Below are 27441 nucleotides of genomic sequence, written 5' to 3' on the forward strand. Positions count from 1 at the left end.
ATAGCAGAAGTATGTATATGGTATTTACAATACTTTACTGTACATAACAGCAACTTTACTGGAATTTTAGGCTGTAGCCTTATGTCACATCAATGAACAAAATCTCATCCACTAGAACACACAAGGAGCAAGTATCTCTCAATCCTGCCCTCTCTCTCTCTCTCCAAAAAAAAAAAAAAACAAAAAAAAACCAAAACCAGCCCTCACAAGCCGGAAGCACCTTTTCCTAGCGCCTCAGAAGAGGAGCCACCACCACCTCACCCACGCAGGCAGCCAAGCCCCAGGCCGGGAGACCCCGGCCCACAGCCCCACCTGCCGCTCTCCGCGGAACGGCAAACCAGGTCGCTGCTGCCGATGGGAGACCGCTGACGGGCCAGGACGCTGCCCGCTCACTACTACAGCCCTTCGCACCTTCCAAAATCCAGGCTCGGCGCAGGGTCCATTAAAATAGAGTGTCGTGGGGGCTGGTCCCGACGTTTCCTTAGTTGAGGCCTGTGCGCATGCGCACGGAGGCACAGGGGCAGGGGCGGGGGCAGGGGCAGGGGCAGGGGCGGGGGCAGGGGCAGGGGCAGGGGCGGGGGCAGGGGCAGGGGCAGGGGCGGGGGCAGGGCCGGGGCTGTGGCTGTGTGTCTGTCTGTCTGTCTGTCTGTCTCGTCACGAACGTGCCGGAGCGCTCGAGGCGCGATTCAAGGTGAGCGGGGGCGTCTCGCGGCTGCTGCGCTGGGGCGGCGTGCGCGGCTCGCTCGCTCGGGCCCGTCCTCCAACCGTCCTCCAACCGTCCTCGCGCGGGGCAGGGCGAGGAGGGGGGGGGCGGGACGACGGCGGCGGCGCGGCCCCGAGCGGCGCAGCGGGCCCCGGGGAGTGTCCTGGCGCGGGTCAGTGGGTGCCCCAGTGCCAGGTGTAAAACGGGGAGGGCCTACGCCCTCGTTCCGCCTGGGGGAGGAGCTTGGCAGCGCCCTCCGAGCCCTCCGTGACGGGGCAGGGCCCCAGCCCTCCTTCCCAGGAGTCATGTCCTCCGCGATTAGCATCTCGGCGATGCAGGGTGGGCGAGGGCACAGGTGTGGCGGTTGGAAGAGACTGTTGGGACGGCCTGATCTCTGGAACTGGAGGGTGAAGCTAGTTTTATTGAGCCCCCAGATCAAACTGTGGGCCTGGGTGGGTAGAGGAATCCTTTACTCTGGGGTTCCTCCTCAGCACCTGCATCAGGGCTGCTGCGTAGCCTGTAAATGTGGGCATCTGTCATTGCTTCTGACCTCTCAGTTTCTCTCTCCTACATTATTCTATGTGTAGCTTCCGAAATGGGTATTGAAGCATCTGCAACACAGTCTCCAGTGGCTCTTTCACCTTTGACAACAGTGATTTCTAACTTGGTCTTGAGTCACATCTAGGAAAGTGGATAATCAATACACTTTCTGGGATTGCTCTCATGTGGAAGGCTGCATACTGCGTCACAGGCTTCTCAGAAAAACATCAGGTGCTGCTTCTGCTGAAGTGATGCCCCTTCCTTCCTGGGAGCATTCTTGTATTCATTCCTGACTTGAAATTCTGCTAAGAAAAATAGGCCTTTTGTGTTGGTATTTTTAAACAATTTTCAGCAATTCCAATATGATGCAACTATTTATTAAAAAAAAAATGCTTGAGAGGTGGTACCTGAGAGCTGTTAGCTTTTTTGATACCTAGATCTAAAAAAGTAAAGTTTATACAATCCTTTTTTGTGTGTATACTTACTGTAACTTTTGCTTTGTACATCAAAGTTGATAAAAAGCTTAAAGATGCTAGGTTTCTTGGAATATATATATTTAAAAAGATAGCTGGATCAAGATCCTACTATTATTGTCATTCTTCCATTTTCACCTGTTTCTTTCTTGAGCAAAAGACTGCAGCCTGCCCTCAACCCTTATAATGTGTCAGAGAATCTGCATGGAGAAAACACTATAGGAGGAACTTCAATGATGAGACATGAAACATTAGGAAATCTGGATTTATTAGTTAAGTTCATTAAAGTACTTACTTTTTATGACATATGTTTTTCTCCATTTATGACAGTCAGTATTGATTCTGGCTTCTACTTTCTGAAAACTTGAGTTTGCAATTTAACATTCTTCAAATGCAGAGCTTCTTATGGGCGTGGTGGACACTTTGGTGCCTAATCCATTACATTCGCTTTTCCATTCCCTTTTTCCTCACCTTGCTAGTCACAGTTACCATTTTTTTTTCTTCTTGCTCAGTCATTCCCATCTCAGTTTCCTTGGTTCTATCTCCTCATTTATCATTCTCAGTTTCTCCAGGTCTATCTCCCTATTCTCTTTCTCTCTTCCCTGCTTTACTGGCCTTCAAGCTGCTATTCTTGTCACATTTCTCTATTCACACTGATTCCTAGTGCCAGTAGTTCTCATCTTTTCTTCCTGCATGTTCCTCATTCTTCCTTTAAATTTCTTTCTTTGAGTTTCTTCTGAGGATCCTTGTTCCAGTTATTTTGACACCACAGTTTCAGAAGACTTCCAGTCTTACTTGTAGTCTTATTTAGATTGACTACCTTTTTCCTCCATGCTGCCTGAGCCTGATACAGGAGGGATAAACTACCCGCTCTTCCTTTTTTTTACTGGTCTGCGCATGGCATGGGCTCTAACAACTTGGAAGCAGGTGAATTCTTTTGGCAAAAGTATATGTTACTGAAAACAGTATCTTATGGGCAGTGTCTGAAACAAGTAATTCTAGGAACCAAGTCCAGGACAAACAAACTGGAGCATTTTGGCTGATTAATTTATTTTACATTTTTAAAATGAGTTGTCATATGTCTCTCTGCAAAAATGGTAAAAGAAAGGCAAGAGGATAAAGGGATAAGAATAAGACTGGGCTAAAATATACTTGAGACTCCTCTGAAGGTACTGCTGTTCTGCTTAATGCTCCTTTTGTACTCGTAGGGTGGGTCAGGTGATCTTGGCACAAAATGATGATGTTAAAAGTTGCAATTTTTACTTCATTTGATTTGAAGAGTGTCCTGGTTTTGGCAGGGATTGAGTTAATTTTCCTCTCAGTAGCTGGTGTGTTTTGGATTTCATATATGAAGAATGTTGATAAACACACTGATGATACAAGTTGTTGCTGATGAAACCAAGGACACTATGCGGCTTTCCAGGTCTCACTAATGTGCAAGTGTGGGAAGCTGGGAGGGAGACAGACAGAGTATTGACCCAAACTGCCATAAATGTCATTCTCAGTATATGAGTGGAGTTGACCGGGAGAGGGGAATGGCTCCCTCCCGCTCCTTTGCTTGCTGCTTGGTTTCGTTTCTGTGATCGCTGCTCGGGATGAGCTCTATCAGTCATTAGGACATCAAGTGGTGAGATATCGTGCATTGTTCATTTTGTGTATTTTAGTATCCTTATATTCTGTTATTGCTATAGTTTATCTGTCCTCTTTGTCCAATTAAATGACAGAGATTGGCCAATTAAAAATTTGGTTTATTAAAGCAAGTGACCAGTAAGCAAAACAGCGCTGGGCGGCCGGGGAGTCTCCTGCTCCGCCAACGGCGCACACCGAGGTAGCAAACCGTCCTATTCTTATACAGTAAAACAATGAATATTTCGTTGACGCTTATACATATTCATTACCTAAACCCGCCTACTCTCGCTTCGTATGTTAGTTAGTTTATCAGTCCTTCGCGCTTGCGCAAATTCTCCCAGGAATTGTGGGCGAGGGTCTTCGGGGGTCTTTTGGGAGGAAGGCCGTAGCTCTTCTTCATGGTGTACTTTTCACCTTTGCCTGGAATGTGCTGATCCTACAAGTTGGCAGTGTCCTTATCAGTCTGGGCTGATTCATGTCCTTGTTAACCACCCGTTTTCCTTGAGCAAGGAGATTTATGGGATGGATGCCATCCTATTTTTGAATCCTTGCTCAAGGATTAAGCACTCCCTCGAGATAATGTGAGACTGTTTCTCACTCCTCATGAAAACAGACTTCCCCCTCCCACTAATTGCTTCTTCAAACTATATGGTTAGAAAGTTACTGGTTTTATACCCTTCGTCTTGATGAGCCCCCACCTCCTTTCGCAGTCCTGCATGCCGTGTTTACATAGCTGGGTGCCTGTGGCCGACCTTGCGTATTTCGTGTAACTTTCTTGTTCTGACAAGGTTTGATGAACAAACAGTTCACAGTTTATTACAGTTATTATGGTAATTCTCCTTTGCTATTCTAGTAAACTGTCTTCATCTCAACCCACAAGTTTTCCTTTCTTCCCAGTTCTCTCCCCCATCCCACTGGGGAGGGGGAGGGTGAGCGAGAAACTGTGTGGTGACTTTCCTCATTTTACGGAGCTTTCCTCATTTTATGGTGCTAAAGGATGGTGCCTCTACTTATTTTCTTTATAGAATCATAGAATCATTAGGGTTGGAAGGGACCTTTAAAGGTCATCTAGTCCAACCCCCCTGAAGGGACACCTTCAACCAGATCAGATTGCTCAGAGTCCCATCCAACTTGGCCTTCAATGTTTCCAGGGGTGGGGCATCTACCAGTTCTCTGGGCACCTGTGCCAGTGTTCCACCTCCCTTATTGTAAAAAACTTTTTCCTATTATCGAGTCTGAATGTGCATGCCTTTATTTTAAAACCATTACCCCTTGTCCTGTCACAACAGGCCCTGCTGAAGAGTTTCTCCCCATCTTTCCTATAAGCCCCCTTTAGGTACTGGAAGGCTGCTATAAGGGCTCCCCAGAGCCGTCTCTTCTCCAGGCTGAACAGCCCCAACTCTCTCAGCCTTTCTTCGTAGGAGAGGTGCTCCAGCCCTCTCATCATCTTCATGGCCCTCCTCTGGACCCTCTCCAACTGGTCCATGTCTTTCTTATGTTGGGGGCCACAGAGCTGCACACAGTACTCCAGGTGTGAGACTTATCAGGTCCCATGGACTTGTGCACCTTCAGGTTCCTTAGATGGTCCCGAACCTGCTCTTCTGCTACAGTGGGCAGTTCTTCATTCTCCCAGTCCCTGCTTTTGCCTTGTATGACTTGAGTGATGTGGATAGAGCCCTCGCTAGTGAAGACAGAGGTAAAAAAGTCATTGAGTACCTCAGCCTTCTCCATGTCCTGGGTAACCAGGTCTTTGGTTTCCTCCTGCAGAGGGCCCACGTTCTCCCTGGTCTTCCTTCTATCCCTGGCGTACCTAAAGAAGCTTTTCTTGTTGCCCTTGTTGTCCCTGACCAGATTTAATACTGTTAGGGCTCTCGCCTTCCTTTACCTTATCCCTGGCCGCTCGGACAATCTCTCTGCATTCCTCCCAGACTATCTGCCCTTGCTTCCACCCTCTGTAGGCTTCCTTTTTGTTTTCCAGTTGGTCCAGGAGCTCTTTGTTCATCCATGCAGGCCTCCTGGTGTTTTTGCCCAACTTCCTCTTCGTTGGGATGCATCACTCCTGAGCTTGGAGTAGGTGATCTTTGAATACTAGCCAACTTAGTTGGGCCTCTCTTTCCCTCTAGGGCTTTATCCCATGGCACTTTGCCCAGCAGATAGATCCCTGAAGAGGCCAAAGTCTGCTCTCCTGAAGTCCAGGGCACAGAGCTTGCTGTGTGCCCTCCTCGCTGCCCTCAGGATCTTGAACTCCACCATCTCATGGTCACTGCAGCCAAGGCTGCCCTTGAGCTCCACATTCCCCGCCACATTCCCTGTTGGTGAGAACAAGGTCCAGCATAGCACCTCTCCTCCCTGGCTCCTCTGGCACTTGCAGGAGGAAGTTCTTCAGTCACTTTTGCATTGCTTATAATGTGAGGAAAGTTTGATTGTTTCTTACTATGTTATGATATTAGTGTGAATATTTGCTTGTGTAATGATGTTGGTGACTTTCACTGTAGAGTAAGTGCAGTCATTTTTAGACGTAAATGTTCATCTTCAGTGTTGTATTTTACTGTGACAGTTGTCATGGAATGAGTGACAGTTCAGTTCCTAGCCTCACTTTTTGTTCGCCCACTCACAGTATCTGGAGGACCTTCAAATTGAATTAGTACACAGGCTTCTCAACCAAAAGCTGTGATAATGGGAAATCAATAGCATTTTTGTTCCTTCAGAATGACAGGCATTCAAAGAAGTAATCTAGACTTACATTGTGTGCTATTTCCACTCTCATCTTTCTATGCCACTCTGTATTGCTTTTTCTTTCTTTTAATATGTTAATATCTGTGGCTTTTTTTTTTTAATAAAAAACGGTAGTTTTTTCTCTGTACTATCATAGAAAGCAGATATTTCAAGTATGTGTTAGGCACAATAAAAATGCTTTTCATCGTCTCTTTTCTTGTTCAGATTAGGGTTTTGTGTTTGCATAATACAGGTATTTAGTTTCAGGATAGCAGAAATTGAGCCAGCAGTTTTGACAGTGGGCCTTTCTGTAAGGCACAAGCTGTACAGCAATTCTGCCTACTCTGGATGGTTTATAAACAGTGGATCAAACCCTTAACACCACGGATAGATTTGAACTGAATATGAATAGTATGTACAGGAATGGTTTGCCTAGATTTCATGTGAGCTGTCAGATCACTGTTGATTTATATTCATTGCATTCTTAACTCATTATTTCTGCACAGAGCAGTTTTGTCAGTGGTTATAAACTTCAGCCAAGTTCTGTATGTGCACAAAATGTTTAGTAGAGTATGGTTGTCCTTTTCAATTCCACTGAGCACATCTGACAGTTTATAAAATGCTCATTGAATTGGCACAAATTCTCAGATGCTAAGACAATTGCTCTGGGGATAACAACTGTACCACTTGAATGTAAGTTTGTTAGGCAAGTGTTATCAGAGGGAATTTGGACTTTTGTTCTGAAAAATGTTTTATAAAAGAAGCACAAAGTGACATGCCCACGATCATACAGGAGGTCTATAGCTGAGTACGATGCTGAACTCAAGATCTGCCAAAGCTTATTGTAGGCCATCCTTCCTGCTAGAGTTTTACATGATCATATTTATTCCAGAGATCATATCAGCTGTGTGGGTATAAAAATGGATTTTTATTTCTCTCTGTAACTGTTAACTCCTGTATTTTCAGTGCTCTTTTTTTTTTTTTTTTTTTTAAAGTAACTTCATCAAAGTGTGGGGCTTTTTTTCCTTTTGTTGTAGACTGATGTTCTACGTTGTTCTGTCTGAAGACCTGTGCAGGTCACTTATTTTTCACTGATGTGATGCTGTAAAGACACATTTGAGATCCTTTTCTTGCAGTTTTTCTTGTAGTACCCTTAGGTATTGAAATACTGAAAAAAAAACCCTAACTCTTGAATAACTTTTGCCTAATAAGTAGATTTTCAAGTGCAAACAATGTTAAAATGTTTAACCTTTATCTGGTTTATGAACAAGATACATTTGGTGTGAGTCAGTTGTGGGTTTTAGAGGAGAGGGAAAGGCCAGGGATATGCTCATTTTCTCCTGATAACTTCTTAAATGTTTTTCAGCACTCCAGGCTGTAGTTCTTGATGGTCGGTGAGTGTTATAATGTAAGCACTGTAACAGTCTGGACAGAAGGTTCTGTGTTTCGCAATGTTCAAAGAATAAAAATGTTGGATAAGTGGTGATGATGTATTCTTTCTAGGCTGTCGTAGTTCAGCCCCGATCGGACCAGACTACGCAGTCTCTCTCTCACTCCCCCCACACTCCGAGAAAAACAGGGAGAGAAAATATAAGGAAAAACGGCTCGAGGTTTGAGATAAGGACAGGGAGAAATCCTTAAAGTTACCGTCACGAGCAAAACAGACTCGACTTGGGGAAAACTATTCATTTATTACTACAAACAGCAGGGTAATGAGACAGGGAACAAGATAACCTCCATTCACCCCTCCCTCTTCCCAAGCTTAACATTATCTCTACTACCTTCCCCCCCCGAGCGGCACAGGGGAAAAGAGGGAATGGGGGTTGCAGTCAGTTCATCATATGTTGTTTTAAGCCGCTGCTTCATGGTCGGGGGAAGAACTCCTCACATTCCTCCCCTGCTCCAGCGTGGGGTCCCTCCCACGGGCCACAGTCCTTTGTGGAACTGCTCCGGCGTGGGTCATCTCTTCCACGGGTGCAGTCTCTCCAGAACAGCTGTCCCAGCGGGCCCTCCACGGGCCACAGCTGCCTTCAGGCATCCACCTCCCCCGGTGCGGGGTCCTTCACGGGCTCCAAGTGGATCTCTGCTCCTCCGTGGACCTCCATGGGCTGCAGGGGGACAACCTGCTCCACCATGGTCGTCACCACAGGCTGCAGGGGAATCTTGGCCAGGAGCCGCATTACTCCTCCCCCTCCTTCTGAACTGACCTTGGTGTCTGCAGCCGTTCCTCACAACAGGCTGGTAGGTGTCTCTCAGGATCTTTTTTACATCTCATTCACTTCTCATCTCCTCTCCACTTCTTGCAGCCGGGCTGGACCGAGTCGGGCCCAGTCGGCTGCCCGGCGAGAGGCCAGAGGGTGAGGCCTGCAAGGCCCATGAGGCCTGCGCCTCCCCCTCTGCGCCTCTGCCCCCGCACAGCTCCTTCACATCTTCTCTCCTCTCTTTTTTTTTTCTGTTTTCCCATTCTTAAATACGTTATCGCAGAGGCGTTATCTCGAGACATTCTGCTACCAATTGGCTCGGCCTTGGCCAGCAGTGGGTCCGCCCTAGGCCTGGCCAAGTCCCCTGAACAAAGGGGAGCGACTTCTAGCAGTTTCCTACAGAAGCTACCACCTTAGGCCTCCCCCTACTAAACAAAACCACGACAAGGCTCATCTGTTTAGCTTCACTCCAATGTGCTGTTCTTGTCAGCAAGATAAACATTATGACAGAGTCATCAGATATCATGTCTCATTCCTTACTGTCCTTGGTTCTTGCGGAGGTTAGTTATTTATGGCACTTAGCTGAGAATAATAGTAAGAAAATTTTTATTTTGTATTAGCTCTGAAAGCATGACTTTTTCTCCCGTAAATCAGGTTCATTCCCGGTTAATCACTTTGGTGTCTCACAGTTGCAAGAACACAAATTTACAGTCCTCTTTTAAACTGTTGAAATTCAAGGAGAAATTTTTCAGTAAAACAGATCAAATGGTGATCTAATTATTTCTTGTCTCTGAGCCAGACCATTTCTTAGGAGAAAATGGACTGCTAATAGAAAGACTTGCTATTTCATCTGAAACATCTTACACAACAATCTCTTTTTATCATATACCTGCATACTGCTATTGCTGGCACGTGTGTATGCTTTTTGTTGAGCTGCACCTGACTTACGCATGCAAAGCTGCCTTTGTGTCTTGTAGGTGGGAACAGAGCGCTCTCAGTCAGCACAGGAAAGCAAACCAAACACATCTCCTACAACCTGGTAGGGGGTGGTGATGATCTCACAAGGAGCACAGTACATTATCAGTTTTAGTCTTTCCTGAAGGTGCCATTGAGACATTGTATAAAATCATGGCTTTAACAAGATAAACGGAAACTCTATTCACAAGTTTATTTTACATTTGAAGTGGTTTTCTGTGATTCTTGGGCATAGGTGCTGAAGTTGGCGAGGCCTGTATTTCATCCCCAGTTTCCAAATTACTAAGTACTTTGCCCCATATTATTTTTCAAGAAAATGTATGTTTCAGTTCCTCAAACAATGTTTTCCTTTGTAGAAATCCAGTCCGAAATTGCTACAAAAGCAAGGATGATTATACAGAGAGTGGTGCTGAATTCACGCCCTGGTATGTATTTCTCTCCAATAAAGGAGCAATGTGTTTGTTACAGTTGCCTAATGCTCCAAAATGGTGACAGTAGAAACAGACACTAACTTAAGATATTGATATTTATGTATCTTGTTATTGTTGCAGCAGTAAATAAAATTTATTGTGAACTGTATTTATTTAGTCTGTATATACAGATTTTTAAACTCTTGGGTGAGAAAAAAAAGGGTTAATGGATAATACATGAGAAAATCCTAAGTGTAGGGACTCAAAGTGAAGAAAGATTAGCAAGCATGGCTTTTTAATTCTGGCATTTGTTCTTTTTGCATTTTAAGAGATGACTAAAATTCAGTATTTTTTACTGTTCATTTTTGTTTCCTTTTAGTAAATATTCCTCCCATGTTTCAAAGTGGTTTTCTTTTTTTTTTTAATTTGCACTCTTGAGGATTTGTTTACTTCCTTGCTTACACATTTGCCTTCTTATGGATGTCAGCACAATATTTCGAATAGTGAGTTTATAAATTGTCTGCTGTGGAGGACCGACATGTGTGCATTAATTTTTGGGGGGAGTATTGTATGCTGCTCAATGCTAATGTAGTCCTAAGAGGTAAGAACTATTGTGTGATGTGCAAGTAAGTCTTTTCTGATGCAAGTCAAATGTTACAGCAGTAGCCTGCTGTAGTTGCCCAGTCACTCTGACTTAGAACATAGGTGGGTATCTGGCTCTCTCCTTTAAGTGCTAGTGGCTCCAGTTGTCACTCTAACCGATCTGCTGCATGTGGTACCAACCTGAGGATGAAGCCTCCAGTTCTGGGGCTCTCGGCATACGTTTTATGTGGGAAGCTTTAATTTAAGGGGTCTGTCTGTAGCTACAATGGGATGGTCTTGCAGCATATGCATGTGCAGTGGCAATGGTTTGTATTCCCCCAATCTCACTGAGTCAAAAGATACTGAAAAGTGAGAGTTTAAAACTTACCTGGTTAAAATTGATGGTCATTTGCTCCTGGGAAAATAGTGCACAATGGTTTTGTTATGTGAGAGAAGTCCCAATGCATGTCTTTGTTTTGAAAGTTAGGGGCTTTTCAGCACATACAGTACATAGAACCATTTTTTGAGAATGGGAACGGCCCCCCCCCTTTTTTTTTTAATTTGTCCTACTTGTTCATTAAAAATATGTGTAGCAAATAGCATGGGAACTGTCAGTCAGTGCAAGTGCCTGGTACTGACCCACGTGGGGGTAAGCTGACAGACCCATGGCAATCACCTCTTTAAATTGTAGTCTGTGACACACAATCTGAAAGTTGGTTGGTAGTTTTATACCTGACTAAAGATATAGCCTAACTTATTCTAAAAAGGTCTACCTTAAAAAAAGGGCTTCCCATATTGATTAAGGGAAACTCCATATTGATTAATTTATTTGTGTGATTTAAAAATATTTCTAGGTAAGAATGGACAGCCAGTGGCTGAAAACTTCCGACTGGAACAAAGTACAATAGCAGATACCATCCAAGCAGGACAAGTGCGTGTTAGAACCCTTTATCTCTCTGTGGATCCTTACATGGTAGGTGATGGACTTGGAGCTAAGCCAGAATTTGTTTTTTGAAATATCTTAAACTCTGTACTTGTCATGATGTTTAACACCAAAGTTACCAATTATAGGACAAATGTATCTGTAGTATAATTTAGAAATGATGTTCATTCTGATGGAGCTATATTGGGAAGGAATTTGGCATTACTGTGCCTGTGATATATATAGGAATATGACTTTATAGGACTAGGAAGAGACTGCGAGCCCTGGTATACCATTACAGATTTGTTTGTATCAGCTTTTTCTGAACTTTGCCTTTTTAATATAAATTTTAAAACTTTTTTTTTTTTGCCATGGAAGTATCTTTCAATTGAGGGCAGTGTGGGTAGAGGAGGAAGAACATTTCATGATGAAGCAAGAGAGGAACATGATCAGGCAAAAAAATTCTAGACAAAACATGTAAATGATTCAATTTAGACGTTATTTATCGATTACTAGTTTTGTTTCAAAATTAAAGTCGTATTTTCTCCTTAAGTGGGTGATGGCAGGACAAAAATGTGTCAATACTTTGTGAACAATGAAAACAGAGAGAGGGTTAGCAAATGAAGCCATAACCAGTGCTTGCATCTAATTGGGCAAAACTGTAGAAATCATGTGTTTGGGAGAGTTGTGGGTTGAAATGGAAGTGAAGGTAGGATGAGAACCAGATGGACCCAGTCTGCTAGTATGTAAAAGTTTGCTATTAAAGAGAATTCTGATCATTTGTTCCCTGCATAGGTGGAGGTAGTAGAAAAGAAACAGTCTTAATTTCAGGAAAGTAGGTTTATCTTGGGAATTAAGGAAAAGTTTAAGAATCTTGAAGTACTAGCTCAGGCTGCAGGGGGAGATATAAATAAAAGACTTCCGATTTCAGGATATTTCATTAAACAGATCTCTGTCAGGATAGTCTAGATATATTTGACTGTTCTTCAGTGCATAGGCATGGACTAAATGACTTGTGGGTGTTTGTTTCAATCCTACATATCTATGATTCATCCAGCTAAGGAATGGCATTTATAGGAGTGTCGTAGTTCAGCCCTGGTCGGGACCAGACTATGCAGTCTCTCTCCTGCTCCCCCCACCCTCTGAGAGAATAGGGGGAGATGATATAAGGAAAAACAGCTTGAGGTTTGAGATAAGGACAGGGAGAAATCCTTAAAGTTACCGTCACGGGCAAAACAGACTCGACTTGGGGAAAAATACTCATTTATTTCTAAAACTAGCAGGAGAATGAGACAGGGAACAAGATAACCTCCCCCCACCCCTCCCTCTTCCTGGGCTTAACATTATCTCTACCACCTTCTCCCCACCTCGAGCGGCACAGGGGGGAAGAGGGAATGGGGGTCGCGGTCAGTTCATCATTTCACGCCACTACTTCGTTGTCAGGGGAAGAACTCCTTGCATTCCTCCTCTGCTCCATTGTGGGGTCCCTCCCATGGGCCACAGTCCTTTGTGAAACTGCTCCGGCATAGGTCATCTCTTCCATGGGGTGCAGTCTCTCTGGAATGGCTGCCCCAGCAGGCCCTCCATGGGCCGCAGCCTCCTTCAGGCATCCACCTGCTCTGGTGTGGGGTCCTCCACGGGCTGCAGGTGGATCTCTGCTCCTCCGTGGACCTCCATGGGCTGCAGGGGGACAACCTGCTCCACCATGGTCGTCACCACAGGCTGCAGGGGAATCTTGGCCAGGAGCTGCATTACTCCTCCCCCTCCTTCTTCACTGACTTTGGCATCTGCAGCCGTTCCTCGCAACAGGCTGGCAGACGCCTCTCAGGATCTTTTTACATCTCATTCATTTCTCATCTTCTCTCCACTTCTTGCAGCCGGGCCAGGCTGAGTTGGGCCCAGTCAGCCGCCTGGTGGGAGGCCAGAGGGTGAGGCCTGCAAGGCCCACAAGGCTCGTGCCTCCCCCTCTCTGCCCGGCTCAGCTTCTTCACATCTTCTCTCTTTTTTTTCCCATTTTCCCCTTCTTAAATATGTTATTGCAGAGGTGTTATCATGGGATATTCTGCTACCAATTGGCTCAGCCTTGGTCCGTCCTAGGCCTGGCCGAGTCCACTGAACAAAGGAGAGCGACTTCTAGCAGTTTCCTACAGAAGCTGCCACCTTAGGCCCCCCTCACTAAACAAAACCAGAACAAGGAGTCTTGTCAGACCCAAGCCAGTCATCTTTGGTTGCATGGCTGACTTTGAGGCAGCATCTATAGAACGTGTTTGCTTTGGTAAGAGGAGATCAGAGTGTTTTTTTGTACTGAACAAACAAGAGGGGAAAGAGTGATCTAATAAAAGATGATGAAAATTTGTGGTTTATTGAGAGATTTTTGAGTAGCCCTTTGTGTTTGAAGTTTTAAACATCTCATGCCCAGCTTCATTTGAACTCATAAGCAAATGATGTGTTCCACCAGAGCCTCTCATTAAAACCTTGCCTTTCAGCGCTGCCGAATGAATGAGGATACTGGCTCAGATTACCTCCTGCCCTGGCAGCTGTCTGAAGTTGCTGATGGTGGGGGTATTGGGGTTGTGGAAGAGAGCAAGCATAATAACCTTGCTAAAGGAGACTTTGTAACGTCCTTCAATTGGCCCTGGCAGACAGTGGCAATTCTAGATGGAAGCTTGCTACAAAAGGTAATGTAAATGCAAAGCCCAGGTAATCAATATTTTCTTTTCGTAAACCTTTTTTTTTAAAAATATCAGCTAATGATGCTATTTCTTAGTAAAAAAACAATACAACGTTATTGGAGCAATCAGTTCTCAAAAGGCAGATCAATTCACAGGTGGCAAAATCTGTATCAATTTATTTTATTTGCAAAGAAAAATGTAAATGCTTTTGTTGGTTACCAGACATGCCAGTATTATTTCAATTGTTGAATTTTTAATACATTTCCCTGAAGCTACTTCTGTTAATTAATTCTGTCAATTACTCTAATTCTAGTAGAACCCCTGATCCATGAGAATGTAGTCAGAAGACAAAAAAGACTTTTGATATATTTATTTCAATTTATTTCACTAACGTATGTTGGTGAAAGCTTTTACTTGACATTTTACATCCGCAGAAGAAAGGGTATTCAGTATTAAGTTGAAAGTGGAGAGGTGACAGTGCTTTAGGGATATTGTGTTGATCGCATAGAAACATAGAAGATATTCACATAGAAATGTATGATCACATAGAAAATTAATGTAGTTTAAGAATGTATACTTTCCAATAAACTGCTTCCTTTAGGACTCTTTGCCACTGATCTATCACCACAATATTTGATAAAGCAATGCTATTTTATCCTTTATGCTAACATAGGGATAGTTCACCATTGCTGGAAACTTCTTATCTCCCAACTGCTTTTTGATACTTCCATAACTTAAGTTTTTGTGAGTGACTTTGTTTAAAAACTTCTTTGAAAACTATGGAAATATAATCTTTGTTTCATTTTGTATAAACTTGTTATTAGGGTATTATGTAGGTAGTTTACAGATAGCTTGTCCCTACCAGTTGTACCTTGCCTGGTAAATATCCTGAGTTAGTCTTCTGTCCTCAGACAATCAAATAGCAAACAGCAAAACCTCACCTTAAAAAGAAATGAACACCACTGTGCATTTCTGTTTTGTAGCTTGTTCCGCAACTGGTAGATGGACACCTTTCCTACTTCCTCGGTGCAGCTGGCATCACAGGACTGACGGCCCTGTTAGGTATAAAGGAGAAAGGGCATGTGGCTGTGGGTGCAAATCAGACAATGGTGGTTAGTGGAGCAGCTGGTTCTTGTGGCTCTTTGGCTGGCCAGGTACGTAGGCTTAAGATATACAAGCATACTCTGTTACCAAGTTTATCTTCTGAAACGTGCTGGTTAGTAAATGTACAGATAAAATAATTGTAAATGTGAGCAGGTATAACTCCATGGGAAGGGCCAGTTGCACAGATTTGGCTCACACTCTCACTGAGAAAAATTTTAGGTGTGAAACTTAATTTCGTGTAACTCGAATAGGAGAAAACGACTCAAGGTGATTACTTGTCGTTAGCATAAATAAAGTAGATGGTATAAACACATTTATTTACTATATATTTATATAGTAGTCTGCCATTTGAACACAATCTTTGAGTTGACTGGCGACTTTCATTTTTTTCTATATTAGAAAATAGTCAGTAAAAAAAAATGTAGTAAACCCTTCTTTGTGTTGTGTTCCATGACATCCTTTGTGTTTTGAGATTTACAGCCCTCTTGCCATCCTCAGCTTTGCAGAACATATTGTGGTGTGTCTGTGTGTGTGTGTAGGTGCATATCTATAAATATACACATAGACACTCATACATCTGTACAAACACAAACACAACAGATACTAAGCAAGCTTGAGACTTACTGATAAAGAGGAGCTATGAAGAAACACTACATAAGCAAATCCATGAAGAATATATTTAAATCAGTTATTGTCCAATCTTTTTGGCCTTTTATTAGCTGTGTTACAGTATTTGGCAGATGGTGATTTTGTACTATATTTGGCTCTCCAGTACTGCCAGTCATTGGTGACTCGACAGACTAAACCTCCTGCAGTCAGTGAGTCTGGAAAGACAGCAGATTCTGATTGTACCTGCTCCTTCTCTAGGTGTGAGGAGAGAATGACGAGGCAATTGTGTCACATGAGATGGGAGCATGCGCTGAACTTTGCTGCCTGGGGTTTAGTGGGATGGTGGATAACTGTAACGCCCCCTTCTTCCCACTGGTACCTTTATGCAGATGAATGATATAACTTCTCTTTGTTGGTTGGGGTTTTTTTGTTTGTTTGTTTTTTCCAACTGTGCACCTGCAGATTGGCCGTCTGGAGGGCTGCTCTAGAGTGGTGGGGATCGCTGGCACAGATGAAAAGTGCTCCATTTTGGTCCAAGAAATGGGGTTTGATGCTGCTATCAACTACAAGAAGGGGCATGTGGCAGAGCAGCTACGTGAACTCTGCCCAGGCGGTGTGGACGTTTACTTTGACAATGTTGGTGGAGACATCAGTGATGCAGTTATAAGCCAGGTGATTATACCAGCTGTTGGGTTTATTCTAGTCTTTCTCCAATGTCTGTGTGCCCAGCTTTGAAGTAATTCATACTGGAGACCAGCCTGCAATACAGCAAAGCAGGCTTTCTACTTAATTGATCTAATCCAGGTACTGATCCTGGTCTTGAGGAGAAATCAGGTATTTGAAATCAGTATCTGTCATTTGGACTAACCTGGCAGTATAGTAATAGAAAAACAATTTCTGCTTCCTGTCTCTCACTTCTTTGGCCAGGAGACCTGGTAGTATTCTAAACCTTGTCTGTCAGTGTAGTAATCTTACATTTTGTCAGCTTTGGTTTTCTGATTTCACAAAAGACCAGACTCTGCTGGGCCTCCATAAAGATTCTTGACCAGCAGGGTTAATTTTCAATGTGAAACTACTCTATGTCCTGGCCAGGAGGCTTTGGTGGCAATGCCATCTTTAGGAGGTCTAAATCACACCTGTATCCAATAACTGTGTCAAACTTCTTTGTCCTATTACCTCTCTCCTCCTGACAAAAAGGGCATGCAGTAAAATAACAATTTCTTATATTCCTCGTATTTATTGCCTTTTTGAATTACACATGGGCAGTGCAGCACTTCTTTTTTGATTATTGCCCTGCATTTATCTATTTGAATGTTGTCATAGTTTGAATGGCACTGCCTGCAATTCTCCCACTCTTCTGTATGAAATTTGTCTCTAAATAAGGATACCCAGGTGAAAATTTTGCAATATAATCTATTGCATCTCTGGAAAATTTAGTTTCTGAGACCACAGAATGTAATTTTTCTCATTTTGTGCTGTCCCAAACAGATGAATCAGAACAGCCATATCATTCTGTGTGGACAGATTTCTCAGTATAACAAAGATGTGCCTTATCCTCCTCCACTGCCTCCTGACATAGAAAAAATACAGAAAGAAAGGAATATCACAAGGTACTTTTCTCCTCCAGAACTTGTCACCAGGTTCCAGGTAGACTGCGCACGTGATAATGTGGCTCTGATGTTCGGAACGTAGTCTGTAGATCCGCAATAGGCATGTGTAATCAGAACAGAATGTTGCCCTACTAAAAAAGGAAACTATAATCACAAGGTCAGTAAATCCTTTCCCTTACATTTATCTGTATCAGCATAAAAAAATGGGAAAGAATGTTGTTACATGTTAATTTAGTTGTCTGTTGTTACGCTTTGTTTGTGGTTACTTTATCTAGTCCTGGAGCCTCTGACAGATTCTTCAGTAGAAGGGAAAGTGTTGCCATGGTTCTGTTTTCAGATGCTTTGCAGAGTGCCTTCGCTCCAAGCGCAGTGGTTCAGACAGAGAGGAAATCAAATATTTTTTAAAGGAAGAATGCAGCCGATGCAGTGATTGTATTGAAATTTTATTTTTAGTATTGGGGGCTTCATTAAATAAGAGGACTATAGGTGTGACAGATATATACAGGTAAAACACTGATTTTTGTTTTGACTCTGGGAATTGCTGAATCTCCTGTCAGGATTCAGGTGGAGCTAAGGCAGAGATTAGGAGCAAAGTCTGAAGAGATTTTTTTGTTCATTGCATTGCAGAAAGTTGGCATGACTTTTGATTTCTGTGCAAACCGATTGATCTCTTCTAATTAAAATTCTTTTCTTGTCTGTTGTCTGCACTTTTGAAAAACAGATAAAAATACTAAAATACACCATGTATACGAGAAGGCAGTGGAGAATTTAGTATGTTGCTACAAGTTATTATAATTTCTGATGATCATTTCAGTTTCTCTTGATTGCTATAGACTGTTGTGACAGCAGGATATGCAAAATTTTGCAGAAAGTGAATTTATACTCACCATCTAGTTGCAGGTTCATTAATTATTCTCCTTACCACAAAAATAAAAGTAAAAAAGAGTAGGAATTTGCTCATATTTTATGGACATTTGCTTATTGTGGCAAGACTACTTGATTTTTATTACTCTTCTCTCTGCTACTTGAACAGACTTACTTGTCTACGACCAGTGTTACTGTCAAACTCCCACTGCAGGGAGCTGTCTCAGCAAGCTGGCAAAGCTGTGAGCTATGTCTCATTGTAATTAGTACTCATAACCCTTCAGTTTCAATAATGCTGTTTCCTGAAAAGATATGTAAAGATTTCAAAATATGCTTACCAATATTTCTTAAATCAAGGCTCATTCTTTTCTTTCACAGGGAAAGATTCTTAGTGTTGAACTACATGGACAAACAAGAAGCTAGTATATTACAACTCTGTCAGTGGATCCAAGAGGGGAAACTGAAGGTAACAACTTTTACATTTAATCTGTTCCCTTTGATATTATCTCATCGGGTCGTGATCTGACTACAAGAAGTCCATTTCTTTGCCTGTGGCTCTCTTACCATGCCTCAGAATTAACAGATTTTCTTAAGAATGTGTAAGTATCATTAAAAGCTTACTAGGTAGCACTGTTTTAAGAGGTACCTGCTGAGGATGGTGTGACTGTAGTATGACAGGATTTTCTAATTACATGCTGCTGATGTCCGTATTCTTTCTTTCAGCATAGGGTGGAAGTGCTTTTTTACTTCAGGGATCAGAACTTCAAAAATACGTTCTTTCAAATAACCGATTAGTTCATGTCCTTGAGTGTTTTTAGGGATCTTGTCTGAAATTTTGTTTCAAGCTTTATAATCACCATTTATTATTTTATGATGGGTAGATGCTTTATCCATCCCTCCCTTGTGAAGTCTGTCTAAATTAGTTTTTGATTCTTCAGGTTACCAGTAAATTTTCCTGGGAAAATCCTGAGACGTGAAATTTTAGCAGGGGCAGGGATGTTCCAGTTCTGACTGAAGAATTAAATCGCCTGCACATTTATCAGAAAGTATTCACTCCTCTCTTGATATAAGAATTTGGCCCAAACAGAGCAATGTCCATTGTAGCAAGAGAGTTCTTTAGATTTTGGTAGTTTCTGTGGCACTTTCGTGGCACATTTCTAGGAAATATTAATCTTGTTTGAAGAAAGCTAAAAGGACTTGTTTGCATTGACAGGTCAGAGAGACCATAGTAGAAGGCTTAGCAAACATTGGTGGTAAGATATATTTTTTTTTAACACCATTTTCTAAGAATAACAATCTGATAAATATAATGACAGTAGAGGTTAACTATGTCCTTTGTTTCATTTGCCAATTCAGATTTCTGTATTTTATCTAAAACATGATTTTTATGTTATAATAAAATGTATTATTTTCACAAGGTATTAAAATGTTCGGTGAGAATATTCTTTTATATTAAAAATAATCAAATACATTTTGAGATTTTTTTTTTGTTTGTTTTACTATCGAGGGAACAAATTGTTAAACTGCTACCTTAGCAGCTAATAATAGTCATCCTGATCTTACAGATTTAAGGTCCTGCCCATTTTTTAGAATCTGTGTGTAAGAAAATGGTATTTTGGAAACCTTGAACATATACTTTAAAAAAACCAATATCTAACAGTGCTTGTTATTGCATTTGCTAACAAAAAATAAGTTGAAAAGTACAACCAAGAAAGGGGAAAGCATATTAGAGATTGCTAAAAAAAGTAAAAAACAAACAAACAAAAAAATCTTTTAAAGGAACAAAATAGCCTGTAGCCTGTTCAAAAAATCTGTAACAAAGAAAATAGAAGAAGGAAGGAGGTCTTGTGACTCCTGTGAGACAAAGCTAGAAAGCCCAGTGATTCAAGGTGTGCTGTAAGAATGCTTCCCTTTCAAGTAACAAGGAAGAGTATGATTTAGTCCATTTAGTTGTACGCCCCACAAGATTGGAAACTAGTAGAATTAAGCAACAGCCAAATCTTATAGATTTAAATTTATTCTAGTTGTTGCTACGTACTGGTATACATATGTATTTTGAAGGAATTTGATCAAATACAGCAGTCATATTTCATATTTTCTTTATTCAAAAATGTATTATTTTGCACTAGCTTATCGCATTTATTGTAGTACATGGACTATTTGTAAACCTTTTCCTTTCACAAAGGTTTGTGAAACCCACAGCGCTTGTGGGGTCTCCAGTTACGCCTTGTCTTTCTGTCTGGTATTTGTATCACAAAAACAGCAAATGTAATCATTAACTTGTACAGGGCTAAACAGTTGCTTACAAATCCCTTTTTAAAAAATTATTACACAAAACTGCCCTTAGTAGTTTATTACAGACTAGCTTTTTTTTTTTTTTTTTTTTTTTCTTCTTCTTAATTTAGCATGTCATTAAGGATAAATATGTTTAGGTCCAAAACGTGATCTCTCCATTTTGGGGAGCTATTTAATACATTTGCTTCTACCATTTTTTTTTCTTTTTTAAAAGTTACTTGGCACATTTTGCTTGGCACTAATTTCATTATTTCTCTTGAAGCTGCTTTCCAGTCCATGATGAATGGAGGCAATATTGGAAAACAGATCGTCTCAGTTTCTAAGTAAAAGTCATTGCTTCAGCAAAAATAATTTGATTCTATCTCTAACAGTGAGCAAATTTTTACTTATACTAATTTCCATTTCTTAAGTAAACCATTAAGTTGTTCTGTATGTATGAAAGCAGAGATTCTGAGATGCTAATAAACCAAATAGAACTGGAAACAGGAATGCAATCATTTATACTAGAAACGAGTAATACGTTCTTTGACGTGATTTTGACGGTTGCCAGCTAGCACACTTGCAAATATTTCATGCATATGGTTTGAAAGTTAGAACATCCCAGGAACCATTGCCAATAAGCAATTTGTATGCAGCCACCTAGTTTTGGTCATCAGAAGAATTTACTAGCATAGATGTGCACCTTCCCCATGCTAGTTTGTCTCAGTGCCCAGGAAATTCTCTAGGAATTTTCAATTTACTAGTGTAAGTTTGCCCTGATCAGCCCCAGTCAATCTGGCTGATCATTTTAGAATTTAACTGTTCTCATTTTTACAGATAATTGCAATGAAAAATTCCATTCGTGGAATTCAAGGTCTCTAATAACAAATACATCTCCATTTTGCCATCTGGAACAAATTTCCACTGATGTCTTGTCCCTTCCTCTGTATCGTTATATCCCCTATTTTCAGAGCACTTGAAACCTAATTCATTTACAATTCCATCTGCCTGCAACCTGAGACTTTCATCAGAGATACGTTCAGGTGTAGGGTGGGCCTTATTTACTCTTCTCAATCTCTGCATTCCAGAGTGAAGCTTTCTTTTTAGAATTCCTTTTCTAAAATCTTCTGTATCTTATTTTTATTATAGTCTCCCTGATTTCACTAGTTTTTCTGTTTTTTACACCTCCCTAGGGTGACAGAGAGAGAATCTCAAAACATGCTGCCTGATGACAGAAGATAACTTTGCAGGCAATTAACCTCATGTTCCCTCAGTAACTTATCTTGGCTCAGAATTTTTGGTCAAACAATGCTCTTTTACCATCTCAATGGGGAAACTTGAAAAAATGAGTGGCCATTTCAAAGTTTGACTAGCATAACCCCAAGCCAGATAAGACTGATGAGATTAAGTATCTCTCTTCAAAAGCAAGGAACAGAAAAGGGAACAGATAATTATCTTAAAGACATTAGAATTCCACTACAATGTACATCTAGAGACATAAACACATACTTATTTAGAGAACAGGATTGTTCATGACACGTTCTGATTTACAGGCAATTGGTTTTGGTTTCAATTTGTTTGCCTTTAAGAGAAGTGCTTCCAAACAGCAGGGTCACCTGAGCTGTCCAAAGAACAGATTATCTAGATCTGCATGAGTCACTACCTAGGCCAAATAAATGGAATCCAAGGACTAAGAAAGAAACACTACACAAGAAATTTGGCATTATAAATCATTTTGTGTGCTGTGGCAAGTAAGACAACAAGTATCAAAATTGCCTAAAATGGCTGTAAGCAATATGAAAAACAGCCCTTTCATGTCCTAGTGCTGAAGCTGGCTCTCAAAGAAGGAACCATGCAGTGATGGATGCCATAAACTTTGAGGAGGAGAAAGACACCTGCAGTATAGCATTAGATGGTCTAAAATCTTACAGTGTGCGTTTTTCAACTACAAAACTAGTGACCGGTTCACTTTCAGCAAGATTGTGAATCCAGCACAACTAACTCAAGCAGAATTAATAACAGTGGCACACTGGGACAGAAAATAAAATTTTTATGCAGTAAAACCAGTATGATTATAGTTGACAAATGAAGACAGAAAGCAACAGGTGAGTGAAATTCTATGAATTCCTGCATATTGACTGTTTATAGATGGTAACTCAGTTGTGAGAGTTAAGCAGAGCAGGCTCGTAAGGCTTGATAATTTGTACATATATTACAGTGAGAGGCAGGAGGAAATGCAGTGATCCTGAGCACTGTCTCGACTTGGATTCCTGTTATGTCAGCTGGACTTAATGGGGAGGGAGCTGATGGGATACAGTCTTTACAAACAGCAGCTCTAATGAGTGTGCTGTGTCCATTGTCCCCTTTTCTTTCTTCTTTCCCTCCCACTTGCTCCCACATGCATATGCCTGATGCTAGGAAAATTCAGACTGAAACACCATCACCACTACCCTATGCACCCCGTATTTGCATTCAGCCTCTGCCAGGCAGCAGATTAGCTTTAATGCACTTTACCACACTTAATCTTTCATGAATAAATGTCTTCATTCTTACAGTTCATTCCTAAAACAAATATCTAGCTACAAAAGAAAACAGCCTACTCCATGTACATGATCAGCCATTAACACTCCACACCCCTGCAGCAAAGCTGGTCTTAACCTGAGGCTCTGTTGCTACTGCTCCTGAAAATTGTGATTGATGCAAGAATATTTTTAAAAATGAGAGTTGTATTGCCGTTCCTGCTGAGTTGAAATAGTATCAGTTTTAATTAGGAACAGAAAGTCCTCCATTGAATTTGGGGTTTTTTTGTGTGTGTCTGTTTAATTGTACATAAATATATAGAGAGCTTTTCGGGGCGTCGTGTCACAACGGTGTTTTCCTGTTTTCCTCCACCCTTGACAGCTAACCTCTTCCCATACACAACTTTCAATGTCGTATAACATGCATTTCCCCAAATTTGGCTTCCTCCAATCTATCAATTTTATTTCCACTTCAACAGCCTGTTTTGAGAAAAATGCCTTTTATTCTGAAAACTGAGGATCGTCTTCTGTTTTATTCCAGCCTGCTTGGAAGGAAGTATATCATAGGGTGGTATCCAAAGCAAGCTAATTAAATACCTCTATATTTCAAAAGAGACTTCAGCTGTGAACTGTGGTGAGTTTGTGTTGTATGAATGCAGAAAAGCAATCATAACTGTAACCACTACTGAAAAAGTGTTAAAATGATGTTTTCCTTTCGTGTTATGGGTGAAGGCCTCAGTCTGAGATATTTATGTTTCCAGAGTTGCATTTGTTTGTCTTAAGTACAAATTTTGTACTTCTGAACAATATTTGCTGAAGAACTACTCCAGAGTGAGCTCATCTCTGGCACTGTGAGTTGATACACCTTCCAGGAATGACAGTCCTCTAAGTTTTTTCACAACTAAAACAAAGTATGATAAAATTATAAAATTCCCAGCACTATTATTTTTACAGCAATTGCTTAGTAATCCACAGAAGTTGTAAGCCTATTAAGAGCTGATGATGTGAGGAGTGATCCAGAGTGAGATCATGCTAAGATACTAATTCTTTACCGGTACAAAGACAGCTTGATTGCAGCAGCATTCCTGTAGTTAAGTAAGCCATGGAGGGCAATATAGATTCTATTAGCATATAGTCAAATAGCTTTAGGGCAGGGGTGGGGGGGAGTAAACCTCATCCTGGTACCTCTAATGTTTAGGATTCTCACAGAAGCATTTTACTTGTGAATCCTGGTTCATGTTACCTCTTAAAAATAAATAAAAATCAAAGAGAGAAAATGCATTAAAACAAGTGCTCACAGTTGTAAAAAATATTAATTCATCTTTTTTTCCACCTTGTCTTAATTTCTTAATTATTGTAATAGTGTGACTCTTCAGCAATCATATATTTTGCACTATAGGAAAGGTGTCATTTAACAAAGAGTGACAGACAACTGGTAACAAAAATCCAAGACGCTTTGGATGTAGTGGATAGACAGTCACTGGCTGCAGAACCATAAGCGTTTGTCCCATGAAGCTTTACCTTACAAAGATGGTGAGTGATAGTTTATAAGATCTTAAGCAAGGGCAAGCATGAATTCAGAGTAGGAGCTGTGTGACCACAGTAAAGTACTATGAGTTCCGCTATACAGTCTGTAAATAAGTATTTCTTGTTGCAAAGGTTAATAAAACAGTATTGGGAAGAGAGACCTTTTTTTTTTTTCCCTTATTTTTCTTTGAGCCAATATTCTGCTTGTTTGCGTTTGGTAAAGTTTTCTGCACTCCCATTCCATCCCTTCTCCTTTATAGTAGCTGTTGTTAGAAAAATGGAGAGAGCAAAGGCAGATGTCTTTCAAATAGCTTCATCTCTTTATTCTATATTTTAATGCATTGATCATGGAAGAAGCAGATGCAACTTAGTCCTGTTGTTTGTAACATTGCTCTCCTCTATTGCTACACTGCCTTTCTCTTCACTGGCTTCTCTTCACGGTGGTAAGTGTTTATACAATCCATAAATAGACTGTCAGGGACAAAAGAAGAGCACAGGCAGATGGCATTATCCTGCAACAGGAACAGGTAACAGCAGCTGGAATAAGCTCTGAACCTAGAAAATATTTTGTGAGACACAACTGGCAACTCTTTAGGAAAAGCACAGAAAGAAGCAGAAATGAGTCAAGACTTTTTAGCCACAGGAACACAGAATTTTGCAACCAGAAAGATACCTTGGATAGCAAAATGCACTTTTGTTACAGTACTGTACTCTGGGGGGAGTGGTGGTAAGAGAGTGGCTGAACAGGTCAGCAGTATTGAAAGAAAACTGAAAGTATGAAGTAGCAAAGTAGTGTGTATGCAAGAATAGGGAGGTGCAATTTATTTGTATAGGAGACTGAGGGCAAATGGTGAGAGAAGGCAGTAAGGTTTTATGGGGCTATGGGTCTACCCTCCTCCACCCTCTTCTTGGACTGTCTTCTCCATATCTCTGAGACCTTCCTGCAGTCCCCACTCCTCTGCAAGAGACTCTTCCTCACCCCATCATCCCCTACTTGCCTTCCTTTGTCTCCCAGGCTGGGGAATGTGGGAAGGGAAAGTAAAGAGCCAAGGACCAGGCTCTGATGGGGTGAAGTTTGGACAGGAGTCAGCATGGTTGGACTTTCTCCTTGTTTTGGGGGTGACTGGGGGAGGGCAGGACATGGTCTACTGGTGCTTTTCCTGCTAGGATGGAGCTGCCTTTATTTCCCACTCCTCCATAGTAGTACCTACATCTCTCTTTTGGCAATAACAATCCCATTAGAAAGCTGCATGGACAGCAGTCAGCGTTTCAAAACTGGAACATCTTGTTCCGTGTCCTCGGGCCAGGCAGCCTGAGTGAGCCTTCAGTGTCCTGCAGGCAGCTGTCTCTCACCTCTGCCTCTACCTAGGCCAGCTTCAGAAAGGGGTGGTTCTTAAACTTTGGAACTGTTTGGGTTTTTTTTTTATTTTTATTTTTTTAGTATGCTATAGAGATAGTGGGAAAAGCACATGAAAAAAGTGTCTCTCCTCCCTATCCTTGCATCTTCCATTACCCTGAATGCCAAGATCTCTTTTTGTGGGGATCACTGGATGGGACAGGCCTTCACTGATAACAGTTATAGGAAAACATGCATGGCAGTGGCATTCCCCTGGGAACTTCCCTCTGCAAGTTTCGTTCAGCTCTCAGAGCACTGAGAATTACACACATAAAAGAATCTTCTCAGTTTTTTCTAGTTTATATTAGGCATTTCACAGCATCTTGGACGTAATTCACCAATGAACACAAGAATTCCTTCATAAGCAAGCAGTAGCATGAAAATTTACATGTGCTTTTTCTAAGAGGCATAAAAAAAAAAAAGGAAGTGTATTTGAAAGGCAGTCCCAGATGGTTTTTTTTCTTTCCAAATAATCATTTCAAGTGTGCTTTTAGCATAGTTTTGAATGACAATTAAGTATTTTAAAGGAGCTCCTTTGTGCAGATTATAAAGAACCCAAACAAATCAGAACAACAAGCCCTGCAGACTGTTTTAATAGAAGCACTTATACTATGAAAGACTGAGTTGTCACACAGATCATACTGATGTCCACCAGCAGTATGTAAAGTACTTTAGCAGTCTGGTTCCATGATCTGCCACTTGCTTTCCTCACTTCATGTAGCTCTGATTTGTCCTCCTAATGAACAGCTTGGAAAGGATACTCTTTACTTCAGAAGACCTCTGTATTCTCATGCTTACCCTGGAACAGCCATGTACTATTTTAGAAGAAAGCCATATGCCAGAAGTAATGAATGCCAAAGCCATTTACTTTACCCAGAAACACAGCCCTGACCCCCTCACTTACACACATTATAGGCATGAGACCACACAATTCCTTTGGGCTTTCCCATCCTGAGGGCACTGTCTCTATTCTTTGCTTTAAAGCTGAACTCCGACTACAGCTAGGAATCCCAGCAACACTGATCATTCACTGTCTTTTCACTGGTCAAGTGTAGGAAAATTGGCAACCTCAGCAGTGGAAAACATAACTACTTCCTCCCAGAGAGCACGTTAATTAGCCAGAACTCCCTTGACAAGATCAATAGGCCATGGCTCAGGTAAACATAAACACAAATACACGTATACACACCTACCAGCCTATAAACTGCTCATATGTAGCATTATGAACTGAAAAAGTGTATAAGGATGGGATTCTTACTGTGAAGGCCACCACAGGATCTTTGCAATAATCTTTATTTCATAAAGACATGTGGTCTAGTCTTGTAAAAACATATGTAAATCTTGAAATAAAAAATAAAGTTAAGCACAAATCCTGGAGCTCGTTATCAAGATCTATGCTCATTTTTTTCCCAGCATTATAAAAATTAAGAATTGAATGAATTAAAGTATTTCCATTCACAGTAGTAATGAGGAAACATTTGATTTGTGATCCATACAGACATACCTATCTTCTGTATCACAAACCCCCCTACTACAGAGATTATTATATAGTTTACTGTATAGTGTATTAATGTATAACTGTATTATATAACATACAGTATACTGTACATGTACAATATACTAAAAGTATATAATACATATTGTAATACATTTGCTATTTAATACAGCTCTGTAGCAATGCAAGTGCAGCTTCAGATCTTACCACCTAATGGTTGG

At 41.3% G+C, this 27441-nt stretch overlaps 2 protein-coding genes across 9 annotated transcripts in view; one reads left to right on the plus strand and one right to left on the minus strand.

The window, feature by feature from the left end:
• Nucleotides 1–636: 636 nt before the first annotated feature.
• Nucleotides 637–24521, plus strand: PTGR2 (prostaglandin reductase 2). Of its 3 annotated transcripts, none has more exons than XM_086749806.1 (11): nucleotides 637–691; nucleotides 9593–9661; nucleotides 11083–11201; nucleotides 13637–13828; nucleotides 14806–14976; nucleotides 15998–16207; nucleotides 17024–17145; nucleotides 18388–18475; nucleotides 19223–19262; nucleotides 20567–20674; nucleotides 23344–24521. In XM_086749806.1, exons 2-10 carry the CDS (start codon nucleotides 9625–9627, stop codon nucleotides 20629–20631), a joined length of 1044 nt encoding a protein of 347 aa, XP_086605932.1. In that variant the 5' UTR covers nucleotides 637–691; nucleotides 9593–9624; the 3' UTR covers nucleotides 20632–20674; nucleotides 23344–24521. The 3 variants fall into 3 exon arrangements, with proteins under 3 accessions (XP_086605932.1, XP_086605931.1, XP_086605930.1); XM_086749805.1 differs by lacking the exon at nucleotides 23344–24521 and adding an exon at nucleotides 21477–23138; XM_086749804.1 differs by lacking the exon at nucleotides 23344–24521 and having other exon boundaries at nucleotides 20567–20799.
• TMEM62 (transmembrane protein 62) overlaps nucleotides 13989–27441 on the minus strand; it is a 35096-nt gene continuing 21643 nt past the window's right edge. For 2 of the 6 annotated variants that reach the window (XM_086749802.1, XM_086749803.1), the window contains one exon: nucleotides 24629–24841. The gene's annotated coding sequence lies outside the window, so the exon portion shown is untranslated. Of the gene's footprint in view, nucleotides 14878–24628; nucleotides 24885–24923; nucleotides 26525–27441 lie in introns of those variants that run through there. The other 4 variants (XM_086749797.1, XM_086749799.1, XM_086749798.1 and 1 more) reach the window with 4 other exon arrangements.

This window comes from Chlamydotis macqueenii, chromosome 5, assembly GCF_036417535.1.
Source record: "Chlamydotis macqueenii isolate bChlMac1 chromosome 5, bChlMac1.mat, whole genome shotgun sequence".
NCBI classification, from domain to species: Eukaryota; Metazoa; Chordata; class Aves; order Otidiformes; family Otididae; genus Chlamydotis; species Chlamydotis macqueenii.